The sequence below is a fragment of the Heterodontus francisci genome, chromosome 5 (assembly GCF_036365525.1).
Source record: "Heterodontus francisci isolate sHetFra1 chromosome 5, sHetFra1.hap1, whole genome shotgun sequence".
Classification (NCBI taxonomy): domain Eukaryota; kingdom Metazoa; phylum Chordata; class Chondrichthyes; order Heterodontiformes; family Heterodontidae; genus Heterodontus; species Heterodontus francisci.
In genome coordinates this window covers 107,223,738-107,240,882 of record NC_090375.1, presented here as the reverse complement: position 1 = coordinate 107,240,882, position 17,145 = coordinate 107,223,738, and the positions used below count along the sequence as shown (strand labels likewise).

At 43.2% G+C, this 17,145-nt stretch overlaps 1 protein-coding gene across 3 annotated transcripts in view; it reads left to right on the top strand.

Annotated features, from left to right (window-relative positions):
- nsmaf (neutral sphingomyelinase (N-SMase) activation associated factor) overlaps positions 1–17,145 on the top strand; it is a 116,702-nt gene that overhangs the window by 86,838 nt on the left and 12,719 nt on the right. For all 3 annotated transcript variants that reach the window (XM_068031884.1, XM_068031883.1, XM_068031881.1), the window contains one exon: positions 2,588–2,711. In XM_068031884.1, coding sequence (XP_067887985.1) covers positions 2,588–2,711 — 124 coding nt within the window. The remainder of the gene's footprint in view (positions 1–2,587; positions 2,712–17,145) is intronic.

Genomic DNA, 17,145 nt, shown 5'->3' with positions numbered 1-17,145 from the left:
GGCGGAGGGCATGACTGAGGTACTAATGAGTACTTTTCATCTTCCTTCAAAAAGAGGATGAAATTAATGTTGCAGTTGAGTAGGGAGTTGAGTTATTGGTAGGCTAAAATTAGATAGAAAGGAGCGCTATAGGTTGGCGTCACTCAATGTTAATGGGTCATTCTGTCCAGATGGGCGACATCAGAGTTAATCAATATACAGCCCGTGGGCCAGAATCTGGCCCGCCGAAGGTTTCCATCCAGCTCGCCAATCTGCCTGTGACTCATCTCTGATTGACGATTCCCATGTACATCAGGCGGAGGCTGTGGGCGGGACCTTTGTCTGATGGGCAAGGGATCCCTGTCTGTGATTGGTCACTCCCTATGACTGACAGGGGCTGCCCAGGCAGCATTAGCAGTGATTGATGGAATATGGCTCAGGCATCCTGGGATCAGCTGCCCTTGCTGCTTTCACGCGATTCAGTAAATGTCCTGTATCCTGCACACTGGGCAGGTTCCCACCTCCACTCACCCCAACTTAACTAATACAGGGCATGGTAAGTATCCTGCTGTGGGAATGGCTGCTGTGGGGAGCAGGGATCACTGAGTCGGGAACTGAGAAGACTGAGCGGGGAACACTGAGTGGGGAACTAGGAAGACTGAGCAGGGAGCACGGGAGACAGGGGGGTGGCGAGAGAGAGAGAGAGACAGTGACGGGGGGGTGGGGGGAAAGAAATTCATGAGTCATTTACATAGGGCACAAAAGGAGGCCATTAGGCCCATCGAGCCCATGCTGGATCTCCAAGGAGCTCTGCAGTCAGTCCCACTCCCCCGCTTGATCCCCGTAGCCCTGCAAGTCAATTTCTCTCAGGTGGCCATCCAACTTCCTTTGAAGTCATTGATCAAATCCGCTTCCACCACCTTCGTGGTCAGCGAGTTGCAGATCATTACCACCTGCTGCATAAAAAAGTGCTTCCTCATATTCCCCCTGCATCTTTTGCACAAAACTTTCAACCTGTGTCCCATAGTCCTAGAGGGGAAGGGGGGCGCGGGGAAAAGAGAACGAGACACACACACACACACACGGGGAGGGGGGAGAGAGATCAAGGTCTCTCCTGACAGATGGACACCGATTCAGAATATTCAGCATCGCTATAGCAAGTATTCGCGCAGAGATTGTCTACTTATACAAGCAAAATCAATACCAGGTATGTCACTAAACCAGTTTTCAATATAGTGACAATTGGCCATTATAAATTGCCCCTAGTTTAGGTAGGTGGTAGGGAAATATAGGGACAGGTGGGAATGTGGTAGGAATATGGGATTAGTGTAGGATTAGTATAAATGGGTGGTTGATGGTCGGCACAGACTCGGTGGGCCGAAGGGCCTGTTTCAGTGCTGTATCTCTAAAAAAAAAGTAAGTCAATAAATTAGTCTTCTCATTTAAAGCTTCTTCACATTTGTTGTTTTGATTAGTAAGGTAAATTTTAAATGCCTTTAGCTTTCAAAATTTTCTCACTGGCCCCCCGGGCTGAGCAAAAATCGTAATGCGGTCCTCTGTCCGAAAAGGTTGGACAACCCTGGACTACATCCTAGGTTGCTGAGGGAAGCTTGGATGGAGATAGCAGAAACTCTGACCACAATCTAACCATCATCTTCAGATATGGGAGTGAGACTGGAGGATTGTTCAAAAAAGGGGAGAGGGATAAACCTGGTAACTAGAGACCAGTCACTCTAATTTCAGTGGTGGGAAAACTATTAGAGATCATTGTCAGGGACAAATTAATTCTCACTAGGAGAAGCGTAGGTTAATGAGGGACAGTCAGCACAGATTTGTTAAATGCAAATCGTATCTTACTAACCTTATTACGGTCTTCAGTGAAGTAACAAAGAGAGTTGATGAAGGTAGTGCAGTAGATGTTTATGGAATTTCAAAAGACATTTGATGACGTATCACATAACAGACTTGTTCAGAAAATGGAAGCACATGGAATTAAAGAGACAGTGATAACTTAGGTACGTAATTAGCTAAGGGATAGGAGGCAGAGACTAATGGTGAATGGGTGTTTTTATGACTGGAGAGAAGTATGCATTGAGGCTCCCTAAGGGTAGGTATTACGACCATTGCTTTCCTTGTTAAAAATAAATGACCTAGACTTGAGTATAGGGAGTAGACCTTCAAAGTTTGCAGGTAGAGATGTTCAAAACTTTGAGGGGTTTTGATAGAACAAGTAGGGGAGAAACTGTTTCCTCTGGCACGTTAATGGGCAACAAGAGGTCATAGATTTAAAATAATTGGCAAAAGAACTGGATGGGAAATTATTTCACACAAGTGGTTGTTAAGATCTGGAATGCACTAGCTGAAAGAATGGTTGAAGCAGATTTCATAGGAACTTTCAAAAGGCAATCGGACGTGTATTTGAAGAGGACTAATTTGCAAAGTTATGAGGAAAAGGCTGGGATGTGGAGCTAAATTGGGCAGCTCTTAACATGACAGGCCGAATGGCCTCCTTCTATGTTGTAAGATTCTCTGATTCACGCTAGTATGTTTTGCCGGCACATCCATATAGTAGATAGTCTATGATATTTTTCTGGATTCCCTGTTCCAGATATTTTTACTCAGTAGCTTACGGACGAAGACAAGATACACTCATGGGTCATGATGATGCTGTTAGCAAGATCTGTTGGTACAATGATCATTTATACACTTCGTCTTGGGATTCTACAGTCAAGGTTAGTGCTGCTGTTTATAATAAGTGCTAGTTGATCTCGTACAGCATTGCAGATGGAAACTCCAGACCAAGTGTAGACTTCAGGTTAAGTAAGATTAGAGGAAGGGGAATAATTGGACTAGAGCATGTAAATATAATACAGATCTTATAATTAAATTTCTAATATTCAGCTGTCAGCCGTGCCTCAATGGAGGCACTCTTGCCTTTGGAACCAGAAGATAGTGGGTTCAAGCCACACTGAAGTGAGATTTGAGCACCTAATCTAAGTTGACGCTTTAGTGCATTACTGGGGGATGCTACATGATCGGAAGTTTAATTTTTCTGATGAGACATTAACTGAGACCCTGGGCTGAATTTTATGGGCCCCCCTGAGACGGGTGTGGAGGCGGAGGGGATCCATAGAATCTCGACGGTGGCGTGGAGGGCCTGTCGCCGCCCTGTCACCAAGCCAACAATGGCCTTCCCATCCAGAGGCCAATTGAGGCCCTTAAGTGGCCTATTAATGGCCACTTCCCGCCTCCGCTGGGATCTAATCCGGGGCATGGGGTGCCGCTGCCATGCGGGTAGGGTGCCTTATAAAACAAGGCGCCCTCCCTGCGGACTTGGGGGAACAGGCGAGGGGTGTCCCTCCTGCTTGGGCAATTGTGGCCCACAGAGGGCCCCAGCTGGGAAACTCCCCCTGGGCTTTACGACCACCCAACTCGCCGGGGCCTTCAGACTGGCTCTGGCGATTCCGCATCACTTACTTGACGTCCGGTGTTCCAGTGCTGGACCTGGGTCTAAGACCTCTACAATATCGGCAGTGGCCACCACTCCCAGTGGCGTTGTTGATACTGCTAAGGTGCCAGCCCTGTGATTGACCGCCAGCTCTTGGAGGCAGGAACCCTGTCTTTAAAGAGACGGGGATTGCAGTGCAGGACACTTAACATTCAAAACACCAGAAGATCACTGTGGGGGACATGAAAAGTCTAAGGGGCACTCCCCGCCCCCCCCTCCCCCACCACCGCGCGTTTCGGCCTGGCGTCGGGAGCTCCACCTCCTCCACAAAATCCAGTCCCCTGTCTACTTCTCAGATGGATGTAATAGATCCCATTGCATTATTCAAAGAACAGCAAGGGATTTCTCCTGGTGTCCTGCCCAACATCACCAGAAACAGATTATCTTGTTATTACTCTCACTGCTGTTTGTGGGACCTTGCTGTGCACAAATTGGCTGCTATATTTACAACAGTGACTACAATTCAATAAAACATGATTGGATGTGAAATGCTATGGAATGTCCTGAGGTTGTGGTAAGTGTTATGTAAGTGCAAGTTCTTTTTTTCTTTCTTTCGTCCCCTTCTTTCAATTTCCTATAAGTGCATTTTCAATGGAAACTACCAGTCAATGTTTGTCAACTTGTCACGCTGTCATTATACCCTCCCTCCATTGGTGGAGGTCCATCATATCCACTGGTGGAAGTGTGTGATTACAGCTTTACAAGTTTACACATGGTTGCTATTATAAAATAAAAGCAAAATACTGCAGATGCTGGAAATCTGAAATAAAACATTAACTCTGCTTCTCTGTCCACGGATGCTGCTTGACCTGCTGAGTATTTCCAGCACTTTCTGTTGCTATTATAAAAGTGGATATAGGAACTTATAGTAGGAAACAGTCAAAGGAAGTGAGCACAGACAAGTGTGGTCGTACCAAGGATTTGTATAGCTGTAGAATAATTTCTACCCCCTTTATTCTAGTCCTCTAGATATAAAGTCCAGCATAACATTAGCCTTTTTGATTATTTTCTGTACCTGTTCATGACATTTTAATGATCTATGTACCTGGACCCCCAGTCTCTTTGTACCTCCATTGTTTCTAGTGTTTCACCATTTAGAAAGTACAATCTTCCATTCTTTTTAGGTGTAAAGTGGATAACCTCATATTTGCTTACATTGTAATCCATTTGCCACAGTTTGCCCATTCACTTAATCTATCACCATCTTGCTTGTAATTTTATGCTTCCATCTACACTGCTTACAATGCCGCCTATCTTTGTGTCATTGGCAAATTTGGATAAGTGGCTTCCATCATTATCCATCATTCATCTAAGTCATTAATAAATATGGTGAATAGTTGAGGCCCCAACACAGATCCATGTGGGACACCATTAGTTCACCTCCTGCCAATTAGAGTATCTGCCAATTATGCCTACTCTCTGTCTCCTGCTGCTCAGCCAGTTTCCTAACCAGGTCAATAATTTGCCTTCAGTTCCATGAGCTTCAACTTCAGCTAACAATTTCTTATGAAGAACTTTATCAAATGTTTTCTGGAAGTCTGTGAAAATAACATTCATAGAGTCTTGTCTCTCAAAAATTGAATCAGGTTCATTAGGTATGACCTACTTTTTACAAATCCATGTTGGCTCTCTTTGATCAGCTGAAAAATTTCAAGGTGTCCAGTCACCCTGTCCTAATAATTATAGACTCTCGGAATTTCCTGACAACAGATGTTAGGCTAACTGGCCTATAATTCCCTGGTTTCCCTCTCTCACCTTGCTTAAATAGCAGAGTGACGCTTCCAATCTAAAGGAATAGTTCCTGAATCAAGAGAAGTCTGGAAGATTATAGTTAGTGCATAACACAAGAGCACAAGAAATGGGAGCAGAAGTAGACCATATGGCCCAACAAGCCTGCTCCGCCATTCAATACGATCATGGCTTGATCTTGGGCTTCAGTTCCACTTTTCTGCCCACTCCCCATATCCCTTGATTCCCTGCGAGACCAAACATCTTTCTATCCCAGCCTTAAACATATTCAATGATGGACCATCCACAACCCTCTGGGGTAAATAATTCCAAAGATTCACAACCATTTGTGTGTAGTAATTGCTCCTCATCTCAGTCCTGAATGATTGACTCCTTATCCTGAGACTGTATCCCCATGTTCCAGATTCTCTGACCAGTAGGAACAATCTCTCAGCTTCCACCTGTTAAGCCCGTTCAGAATCTTGTATGTCTCAATTAGATCACCTCTCATTCTTCTAAACTCCAGAGAATATCGGCCCAATTTACTCAACCTCTCATCATAGGGCAACCCCCTCATCCCAGGGACTAATTTTGTAAATCTTCGCTGCATTGCCTCCAGTGCAAGTATATCTTTTCTTAAATGTGGAGACCAAAACTGCACACAGCATTCCAGGTGCGGTCTCACCTGGGTCCTGTACAATTTTAGTAAGACTTCTTTATTCCTGTACCCCAATCCCCTTGCAATAAAGGCCAACATGCCATTTGCTTCCTAATAGCCTATTGCACCTGCATGTTAACTTTGTCCCTTCCTTGTACGAGAAGTCTCTCTGAACATCAACACCTACCAGTTTCACACCTTTTAAAAAATATTCTGCTTTTCAGTTTTTACGACCAAGTGAACAGTTTCACACTTCCCTACATTATACTCCATTTGCCATCTTGTTGCCCACTCACTTAACCTGTCTACATCTCCTTGCAGCCTCTCTAGATCCTCCCCGCAGCTTATCTTTCCACCGAGCATTGTATCATCAGCAAACTTAGATACATTACTCTCTGTCTCTTCATCCAAGTCATTAATAAAGTGTAAATAGCTGAGGCCCCAGCGCTGATCCTTCCGGCACCCTATTCACTGCCTGACAACTTGAAAATGCCCCATTTATGCCCACTCTTTGCTCCCTGTCTGTTAACCAATCCTCTATCCACGCTAATATATTATCCCCAACACCATGCGCCCTTATCTTTCCTATTAATCATTTATGTGGCACTTTATCGAATGCCTTTTGGAAATACATGTATACTACATCTACTGGTTCCCCTTTATCTACCTACCCTTCTTGTTACATCCTCAAAAAACTCTAATAAATTTGTCAAACAGGATCTCTCTTTAGTAAAACCATGCTGACTTGTTCTAATCATATTATGCTTTTCCAAGTGGCAGTGTTAAAACTTCTTTAATAATAGTTTCCAGCATCTTTCCAACGACTGACAGACTAACTGGCCTGTAGTTCCCTGTTTTCTCTCTATCTCCTTTTCTGAAAAGCGGCATAACATTTTCCAACTTCCAATCTGACGGAACCATTCCTGAATCTAAGGAATTCTGTAAAATCATAGACAGCGCATCCACTGTCTCTACAACTATCTGTTATAGAACCCTACGATGTAGGCTATCTGGTCCCTGGAACTTGTCAGATTTTAGTCCCTCAAATTTCTGCAATACTTTTTCTCTGTTGATATCAATATCCTTAATTTCTTCACTCTTCTAAGCCCCTAGGTTACTGCCTATTGCTGGTATGAAACTATGTCTTCTAATGTGAAGACAGACACAAAATATTTATTCAATGCCTCTGCCATTTCCTCATTCCCCATGATGATTTCTCCTGTCTCTGCCTCTAAGGGACCAATGTCTACTTTAGCTACTCTCTTCCTTTTTCTGTACTTATAAAAGCTCTTACAATCTTTTCATATAGCTGGCTAGTTTACTCCTATTTCCCTTTTCATCAGCTTTTTGGTGGCCCTTTGCTGGTTTCTAAAACACTCCCAATCCTCAGACATGCTACTACTTTTTTGCAACATTTATTTATTTATTTTTTAAATTTAAATACAGCACTGAAACAGGCCCTTCGGCCCACCGAGTCTGTGCCGACCATGAACCACCCATTTATACTAATCCGACACTAATCCCATATTCCTATATTCCCCTACCACCTACCTATACTAGGGGCAATTTATAATGGCCAATTTACCTATCAACCTGCAAGTCTTTTGGCTGTGGGAGGAAACCGGAGCACCCGGAGGAAACCCACGCAGACACAGGGCCAACTTGCAAACTCCACACAGGCAGTACCCAGAATTGAACCCGGGTCGCTGGAGCTGTGAGGCTGCGGTGCTAACCACTGCACCACTGTAAGCCTCTTCTTTTAGTCTAATGCTCTCAGCTTCCTGAGTGAGCCACAGATGGGTTTTTCTTGATGAGTTTTTGGTTTTGGATGGAAGGTACTTTGGTTGAACCCTTTGAATTGTTTCTTTAAATTTTTCCCACAGTTCATTTACCGCCATACCTTCCAGTCTGTTTACCCAATTAATCTTAGCCAGTTCTCCCCTCATACCTTCATAATTGGCTTTGTTTAAGTTTAAGATTCTTGTTTGTGATTGAAATGTGTCAGTTTCAAACTTAACATGAAATTCAGTGGTATTATGATCACTATTTCCCAGTGGATCTTTTACTATGACATTGCTTATTAACCCCGCTTCATTACACAATACGAGATCTAAGACAGGTTTATCCATAGTCGGTTCTACAATGTATTGCTCCAAGAAACTGTCACAAGAGCATTCTACAAATTCATCTTCTAGACCACTGTTGCCAATTTGATTGTCCCAGTCTACATGCAGATTAAAGTCCCCCACAATTAATATATTACCTTTCTTACATGCTCCAATAATTTCCCATTTAATGTTCTGTCATCAAATATAAACCACTGTTAGGGGGCCTGTAAACTACTCCCACCAGTGTTTTCTGATTCCTGCTATTCCTAATTTCCACCCAGACAAATTCTACTTCATGATCTGCAATGTTCTCACCAACTTCCTTTAAAATCCTGGGATGGAAACCATCTGGTTCTGGGGATTTGTCACTCTTTAGTGTCATTATTTTCTTCATTACTGTTATTTTGCTTATGTTAATTTTGTTGAGTCGCTGTCCCTGACTCAGTGTTAGTTTCTTTGGGATATTCGGCAAGCTGACCTCTTCCTCTACTGCAAGTACTGATTCAGGGTAATTATTCAACATGAGTGCCATTTCCTTATTTTCATTGACAGTATCACGTTATCAGTTTTCAAGGGGCCTAATTTGCTCCTGCCCAACCTCTTTTTCCTAATATAATTGTAAAAAAAATTTGTGTTGATTTTGATATCCCTTCCAAGTTTCTTTTCATACTTCTGTTTTGTAGCTCTTGCTATCTATTTTGTCACCTTTTGCTGTTGTTTGCATCTTTCACATTCACCAGGATCTGTGGTATTGTTTGCATTTTTGTATGCCTTTCGTTTTAGTTTGATGTTGTCTCTTAACTCTTCAGTCATCCATGGCTGTCTTTTTTTTGGCAAGTAAAGCTCTTGCCCCTTAGGGGTATAATCTGGTTCTGTATCACATTCAATTCTTTTTTGAACAGCCTCCACTGATCTGTCATTTTATCCATTATCAGATTTGCCTAGTTTACGGTGGGCAGTCTGTTTGATTGCATTGATGTCAGCATTAGCTAAATCTAGAATGTTCACATTTCTCCTCTTCAAACACTACGTTGAACTCAATCGTATTATGATCACCATTAGATAAATATTCACTCACTGTTAGGCAGTTAACTAAATCCGGCTCATTACTCATTAATAAATCTAATATGGTCTGTCCCCTTGTTGGTTCCAGGACATATTGTTACAAAACACTTCCCGGACACTTTCAAGAAATTCACTAACTTTCCAAAAATGCTAGTCTGCTTATCCTAATCTATATGAAAGTTAAAATACCCCATTAAAACCACGCAGCCTTTGCCACATTATTGCTTAATCTCTACATTTATACGATCTACCATGTCATAGCTGCTACCAGGGTGCTTATACACAACTCCCATGACAGTCTTGAATCCTTTTTCATTTCTTAAGTCTACACATAATGGGCAGAATTTGTGGGGTTGAAGCTCTGAAAAGTAGTGTCAGGTCAGAAACCTGACGTGAACTGCTGCTCACTTCCGGGTTTCACTGGGCTGGGTTTGTAGGCAAGTGGGAAATCACTGTGGAGTTGTGAGTGAGGTAACTAATCAAAGTATTTAAATCCCCAATAATCTCCATATTTAACCCAGAATTCTGGCTTTAACAGCCTGCGTATGTTTTTCCCCAAGCTGTGTGTTACTTGCCAGGGTCAACCAGGCGAGAGGACATTGGGGAGTGCTTATTCAGTGAAGCTGACTGCCAGGAAAGCCTTCAAAGAGTGAAACTGAATAGTTGGTGCTCACTGCACTTCATCTGAGAGTGTACTTTCACTGCTTAACAGATGATCTCCAACTTTTTGGAAAAGCAAAAAAAAGTAGATGCTGGAAATCTGAAATAATAACAGAAAATGCTGGAAATGCTCAACAGGACTGGCAGCATCAGAAGCGAGAGAAGCAGAGTTAATGATTCAGGTCAATGACCTTTCTTCAGAACTGGCAAAAGTTAGAGATGCAATAGGTTTTAAGCAAGTGAAAGGGGGGAGGGTGGGCAAAAGAATAAAAGGGAAGCTATTGAAAGGGTGGAAGGCAGAAGAGATTAAATGACAAAAGGGTTGATGGTGCAAGACCAAAGGAGTGGTAATGGGACAAGTAAAGAAACAAAAGATGTGTCTAGAGGATATGTAATGGCAGAATCATGAACTGCTGCCATCCAAAAGCAAAAAAAAAAGAGAAACATGACAGAAAAACTAAAACCAGCAAAGAGAGAGAAATATAATAGGGGCATAGGTTACAATTTGAAATTGTTAACTCAATGTTTAGTCCAGAAGGCTGTAAAATGGTTAATTGAAAGATGAGGTGCTGTCCCTCAGGCTGATATTAAGCTTTATTAAAACACTGCAGGAGACCAAGGACAGAGATGTCAGAGTTTGAGCAAGGTGGAGAATCAAAATGACAGGCAACTGGAAGCTCAGGGTCATGTTTGCAGACTGAACAGAGGTGTTCAGCAAAGCGGTCACCCAACCTGCGTTTGGTTCCCCCCAGTGTTGAGGAGACTGCATAGTGAGCACTGAATACTGTAAAGTAAATTGAAACAAGTACAAGTAAATTGCTGATTAACCTTGAAGGAGTGTTTGGTGTCTTGGATGGTAAGAAGGGAGGAGGTAAAGGGCAGGTTTTGCATCTCCTGTGCTTGCATGGAAAGGTATCGTGGGAAGGGGAGGGTGTGTTGGGGGTGATTGAGGAGTGGACCAGGATGTCATGAAGGGAACAGACCCTAGGGAATGTTGAAAGGGGAGGGGAAAATGTGTTTGGTTTCTCTCAGTTCTCCTAGTTTCTCTGTCTCCACCACATCTGTTCTGGCACTGCAACAACCTTCCATACGAGAGCTTCCGATGTGGCACAAAGGTGAGGGTGAGTATCAATGTCGGTTGTTCAGATGGGAATGTGAGGTAGTGCCTTGGGAAACAGGAATGAGTGGCTCTGAAGGTATGTTGGTCTGAGGAGAGTTGTGCAACTGAATGCTGGGAAGGTCAGTGGGGGATTTGGCACCTGAAAGTGTTATGCCACTCAGCTTTCCTGCCCTTTTGAGGTCCTTGAACCATATGGGGCATGGTATCCAGATAGGAGGAACAACACTCCTACTGCTCACTTGCCCGGCCGCTTACATCCATGCCTGCTTGGTTTGAGAGGCTGACCTCTTCCTCCCGTCCTTGACATGCATCACCTTACTCAGTTTCTCAGATCCTGCAGCAGGACCTCCAGGTACATGGGGTGTAGCCTTCCCAGGTCTCTCCATTGGTTGCTGAGGTCTCAGGAATCAATATGCAGTTCCATCATTCTGACCCCTGCTGGGGTCCCTTTAATGAGAAAACCTTCCTTTGACAGATGCGGCCTGTCATTATCCCTGCCCTCTGTCATTGCTTGGGAAACCCTGAAGTGGGATGCTAACGTCCTGGCTGAGTTAAAGAACCACAGCAGACACCACTTCTCTAACAAATGGGTTCCAAACCTGCTACCACACCATTGACCCTCCCTCCCCCCACCCCCACTGCGTACAGGTCTGCTATTTTAAGATTCTGGCCAAAGTTTCCACTGCCTGCTTACCCCTTGTTATATCCTTATCACTGAAGTGATTTAATCCTTAATCACTAAGTCTACTCCGCCCCCTCTTCTATATTCCTTATTTTTCCTATAGACCTTATGACCATTATTACATTTTATGTACAGTAAAACCCTGCAGAAGCAGTGAATGACTAATTAATCTGTTCTGTGGTGTTGATTGAGTGGGAAATATTGACCAATTCATCAGAAGAGCTCCTCATGCTTTGAATATGAGATATTTAATATCCACCAGAATCAGTAGTTCTAATAATGAAACTTTCCCTTAGGACTGCACTGGAATGTTGGCCTCAGATTATGTACTCAAATTTTGCAGTGGGCTTGAACCCACTACCAATTGAGTCACTTCCAAAGAAAAACAGAAAAGTTATATATGTAAAGTCAAGTTAATGTTCGTCGCTGTGTACCCTAGTCCAAAGCAGTAAAACTCTGATTTAGTAGTTCCAAAGTATGAGTTAGCTGCTAAACATTAAATGTTGGAAGGTTAGTTGACTCATTGATGACTAATGTCTTCCAGTCTTAGAAAACTGAAGTAACTTGTTTTTGACCACATCTGCTGATTTAAGAACTAAAGATGTCATGAAAAATGAAAGGACTGCAATTTCTAACGAAGGGTTTAAGCCTCAAAAGTTAATCTGTCTCTTTTTCAATAATGACAGATATTTCTGGTATTTGTATTTTTCTGTTCTAATCCCGTTACTCTGGGTTGAAACTAGCCCCAGAGATGAACGGGCAATATTTAATCTGCTGGAAGTTTCCACTTGTCTGACTTTAAGGATGTGATTGCACTGGAGAGGGTGCAGAGGAGATTCACCAGGATGTTGCCTGGGCTGGAGCATTTCAGCTATGAAAAGAGACTGAAAAGGCTAGGGTTGTTTTCCTTGGAGCAGAGAAGGCTAAGGGGGGACATGATTGAGGTGTACAAGATTATGAGGGGCATTGATAGATTAAATAGGAAGAAACTTTTTCCCTTAGCAAAAGGGTCAAGAACCAGGGGGCATAGATTTCGGGTAAGGGGCAGGAGGTTTAGGGGGGATTTGAGGAAGCGTTTTTTCACCCAGAGGGTGGTTGGAATCTGGAACTCACTGCCTGAAGAGGTGGTGGAGGCAGGAACCCTCACAACATTTAAGAAGTATTTAGATGAGCACTTGAAACACCATAGCATACAAGGCTATGGGCCAAGTGCTGGAAAATGGGATTAGAATAGTTAGGTGCTGTATGGCCGGCACTGACACGATGGGCCGAAGGGCCTGTTTCTGTGCTGTATAACTCTATGACTCTAATTTTTATTTTTCACTCAGATGTTTTATCCACCAATAAATTGTGTATATTTTGAGAGGGTGGGGGCATGAATCTCCTGGAAGCAGTGAACTACGAACATATTTTCCTGAATGTAATCTCTTTTTTTTTAAACGAAAGCCCTGTTCCTTTACCCACAATGATACCCGAAGTGTACTGTGTTTACTTTCCTGTTTTCCCTCCTCCTGTAAGCCTGCAGTGGTCAGATCTCTGAGGGGCATTGATAGGTTAGATAGGAAGAAACTTTTTCCCTTAACAAAGGGGTCAAGAACCAGGGGGCATAGAATTAGGGAAAGGGGCAGAGGGTTTAGGGGGGATTTGAGGAAGCGTTTTTTCACCCAGAGGGTGGTTGGAATTTGGAACTCACTGCCTGAAGAGGTGGTGGAGGCAGGAAGCCATTTTTAAAGGACTTCCAGTACACGGAGAACACTAGTGGCATCAGTTATAGGTTATATATATTGCAGTTATCCATTTGTGTTGTCATCTGATTACTGACAAGGGCAGTAGACGCATGGGAACACCACTACCTGCAAGTTCTCCAAGCCACATGCCATCCTGACTTGAAACTATATCACCATTTCTTCACTGTCACTGGGCCAAAAACCTCAAACTCACTTCCTAACAGCACTGTGGGTGTACCTGCATCATATGGACCATTGGTTCAAGAAGGTAGCTCACTACCACCTTCATGCGGGCAGTTTGGGATGGGCAACAAATGAGCGACGCTCACAACCCATGAAAATAAAATTTGCATGGATATCCTGCTGTATATGGACTGTTGGAAGATAGCACATTGAGCAATAGCAACATTTGAACATTTATACAGAAAATAGTTGACACCTGGGGCTGAATTTTATGAGCGCGGTGCAAATTGTGGCGGCATGCTCTGACTTGTGTTTTTACCGCGTGGATGCGCCATCGCTGAGCCCCTGCGCTATTTCACGTGGGTGCTCATTTAAATGGAGGGGGCAGAGTGGCCGCCCCGTTGATGTAGAGGGGGCGGTTGCTACGTCCCCAGCAATGGCATCTGGCGCCATTTTTAAAGGGCTTCCAGCCCTTAGAAGAAAGTTTAATTTATACATTTATATTATGTTGCATTGTTTTTAAAAATTTAAATAAATGAAGGCCCCACTGCCGGGTGGGGGGGCTGCACCAAAGCCTTGCCGATAAAAACCGGCGGAGCCTTCTCGACATGGGGGGTTGTGGCAAGCCTGTCACGGAAGAATTTTACGTCCCCCACCCCGCCACAACCTCTGACGCCGGAGAGCTAGTAAAATTCCGCCCCTAGTCTCTTTGCATCAATAAAATGCAGAAAACAATTATATAATTTCCTTTTCACAAGTTCTGTAAAAGCTTTGATAAGTTTTAAATTAAGTTAAAATGAAGTTTTATTTTAAAAATCATAAGCATCACATTTCAGTTAATGTAGGTTTTGTTGTTTTTATTTCTTCCAGTATCCGTTTACAGGGATCTCCCATGGGTATATGTGCACTGGTCAAACTGTCTTCACTTTTGCTGACACTGGCACCCAATTTTAAAATCTATAAAATTGTTGTGGATACTTCCCAGTGATTAACACCCTTGGCACTTGTTTGCTTATACATCATGGAGACAAAATTGGTTTGTCAACAAGCAGACTCCTGTTGTATATCTAGCAGGAAACTGCCAGCTGGCAGCAAACTTTGCTGATGTGCTTTGTCTCAGACTTGTCTTGCATGTTTCCCATGGTCCTGTTTAGGAGCCTCTGCCTGCCCAAGCAAACTAACTCAAAAAAGGTGGCAACTCTCTAGTTGGGAGCTCCTCTTTCTTAGCCTCACAGGGACCTAGTGTAAGTTTGGATGTTAGTAAATGAATTAAGCTGAGGTGTACTGGCCTTTTGATGAACACAAGCGACCCATTGCAAAGATAGGGGAGGGCAGGCCAGTATTATGACCTGGCCCCTGAAGGGAAAATAAAAAAGATAAACAGCATAAGCTAGTGTTTCAAAAGGTGCCCCAACACTCAATCCTTACGCCCAACCCATTGCATTTTGCGGGTTGGCAGATACCCTCAAGATAAGCCCCTAATAGCCCAGGTCCCGCCTAACCCATACAAATGACATGATCCCAATTTAGACCGCCATATAATCTGGATTTCTCCAAATGCAAAGCTTGCCCCAAACTTGGCAAAACAATGGCAACAGCAATTGCTTCATAAGAAATAGTAGGAGTAGGCCATTCGGCCCCTTGAGCCTGCTGTGCCATTCAATAGATCATAGCTGATCTGACTGGCCTTAATTCCGCTTTCCTGACGGCCCCCCATAACCCTTGACTCCTGTCGAACTCAGTCTTGAATATATTCAATGATCCAGTCTCCACTGCTCTCTGGGGAAGAGAATTCCAAAGATAACCAACCCTCTAGGAGAAGAAATTCCTCCTCATCTCCATCTTAAACGGGAGACCCCTTATTTTTAAACTGTAGCCCTTAGTTCCAGATTCCCTCACGAGGGGAAACATCCTCTCAGCATCTACCCTGTCAAGCTCCCTCAGAATCTTATATTGTTTCAATAAGATCACCTCTCATCCTTCTAAACTCCAATGAGTATAGGCCCAACCTGCTGAACCTTTCCTTCATCCCAGTAGTCAGCCTAGTGAACCTTCTCTGAAGTGCTTCCAATGCAAGTATATCCTTCCTTAAGAAGACCAAAACTGTGCACAGTACTACTCTAAGTGAGGTCTCACCAATGCCCTATACAGTTGTAGTAAGACTTCCCTACTTTTATACTCCATCCACCTTGTATAAAGGCCAACATTTCATTTGTATTTCTAATTACTTGCTGTACCTCCATGCTAACTTTTTGTGATTCATGTACATGGACACCCAGATCCCTCTGTACCACTCATGCAGTCTCTCTCCACTTAGATGATCAGCTTTTCTGCTGTTCCCACCACAGTGAACAACTTCACATTTTCCCATATTATATTCCATCTGTCAATTTTTTGCCCACTCTATCCCTTTGGAGACTCTTTGTGTCCTCCTCACAACTTGTTTTCCTACCTATCTTTGTATCGTCAGCAAATTTGGCTACAATACACTCGGTCCCTTCATCCAAGTCATTATAGATTATAAATATTTGAGGCCCCAGCATTGATCCTTGTGGCACTCCACTAGTTACAGTTTGCCAACCTGAGAATGCCCCATTTATCCCAACTCTCTGTTTCCTGTTAGTTGGATAATCCTCTATCCATGCTGATATATTAGCCCCAACATCTTGAGCTCTTATCTTGTGTCGTAGTCTTTTATGTGGCACCTTATCAAATGCCTTTTGGAAATCCAAATACACTACATCTACTGGTTCCCCTTTATCCACTCTGCTTGTTACATCCTCAAACAATTCTAATAAATTTGTCAAACATGATTTCCCTTTCATAAAACCATGTTGACTCTATCTGACTGTATTATGATTTTCTAAATGTCCGGTGACTACTTCCTTAATAATGGATTCTAGCATTTTCCCAATGACAGGTGTTAGGCTAACTGGCCCATAGTTATCTGCTTTCTGTCTCCCTCCTTTCTTGAATCTAGGGAATTTTGGAAGACTACAACCAATTCATCCACTATCTCTGCAGCTTGCATTTATATACTGTCTTCAAGTTAGAAAAATGTCCTACTGCACTTCAGACAAGTGGGAGGCAAAGAGTAGGGCTTGTGCTTGCTAGAAGATAATAGTACTGACAATATCTGAGAAAGTTACTTGCAGGCAGTGAGTAATCTTAAAATCTAGTTCCTCTAAGTTCATTCCAGTATCACACTAAGCAGGGTTTAAAAAAAACCTATTTGAGTAATATTCTGTATTGTTTTCCGTTTACACACATAATTTGGACATAGGCACAAGAGGAATGATAGAAGTTTGCTGATACCAAACTAGTCAAACTACCAAAAAAGTTCTTTACGCAGAGGGTGGTGGGTGCCTGGAACGCATTGCCAGCGGAGGTGGTAGACGCGGGCACGATAGCGTCTTTTAAGATGTATCTCGACAGATACATGAATGGGCAGGAAGTAAAGAGATACAGACCCTTAGAAAATAGGCGACAGGTTTAGATAGAGGGTTTGGATCGGCGTAGGCTTGGAGGGCCGAAGGGCCTGTTCCTGTGCTGTAATTTTCTTTGTTCTTCTTTGTTCTTAGGGACATGGCAAGATGTATGGAAGTAACAGACGACAGACTCTAGTGATTGTGGTGCATTGTCGCTCCTTATCCTCTTTGACCTCTCTGCAGCCTTTGACACAATTAGTGACTTCACTGTCCTCCAACATTTCTCCTCCATTGTTGAG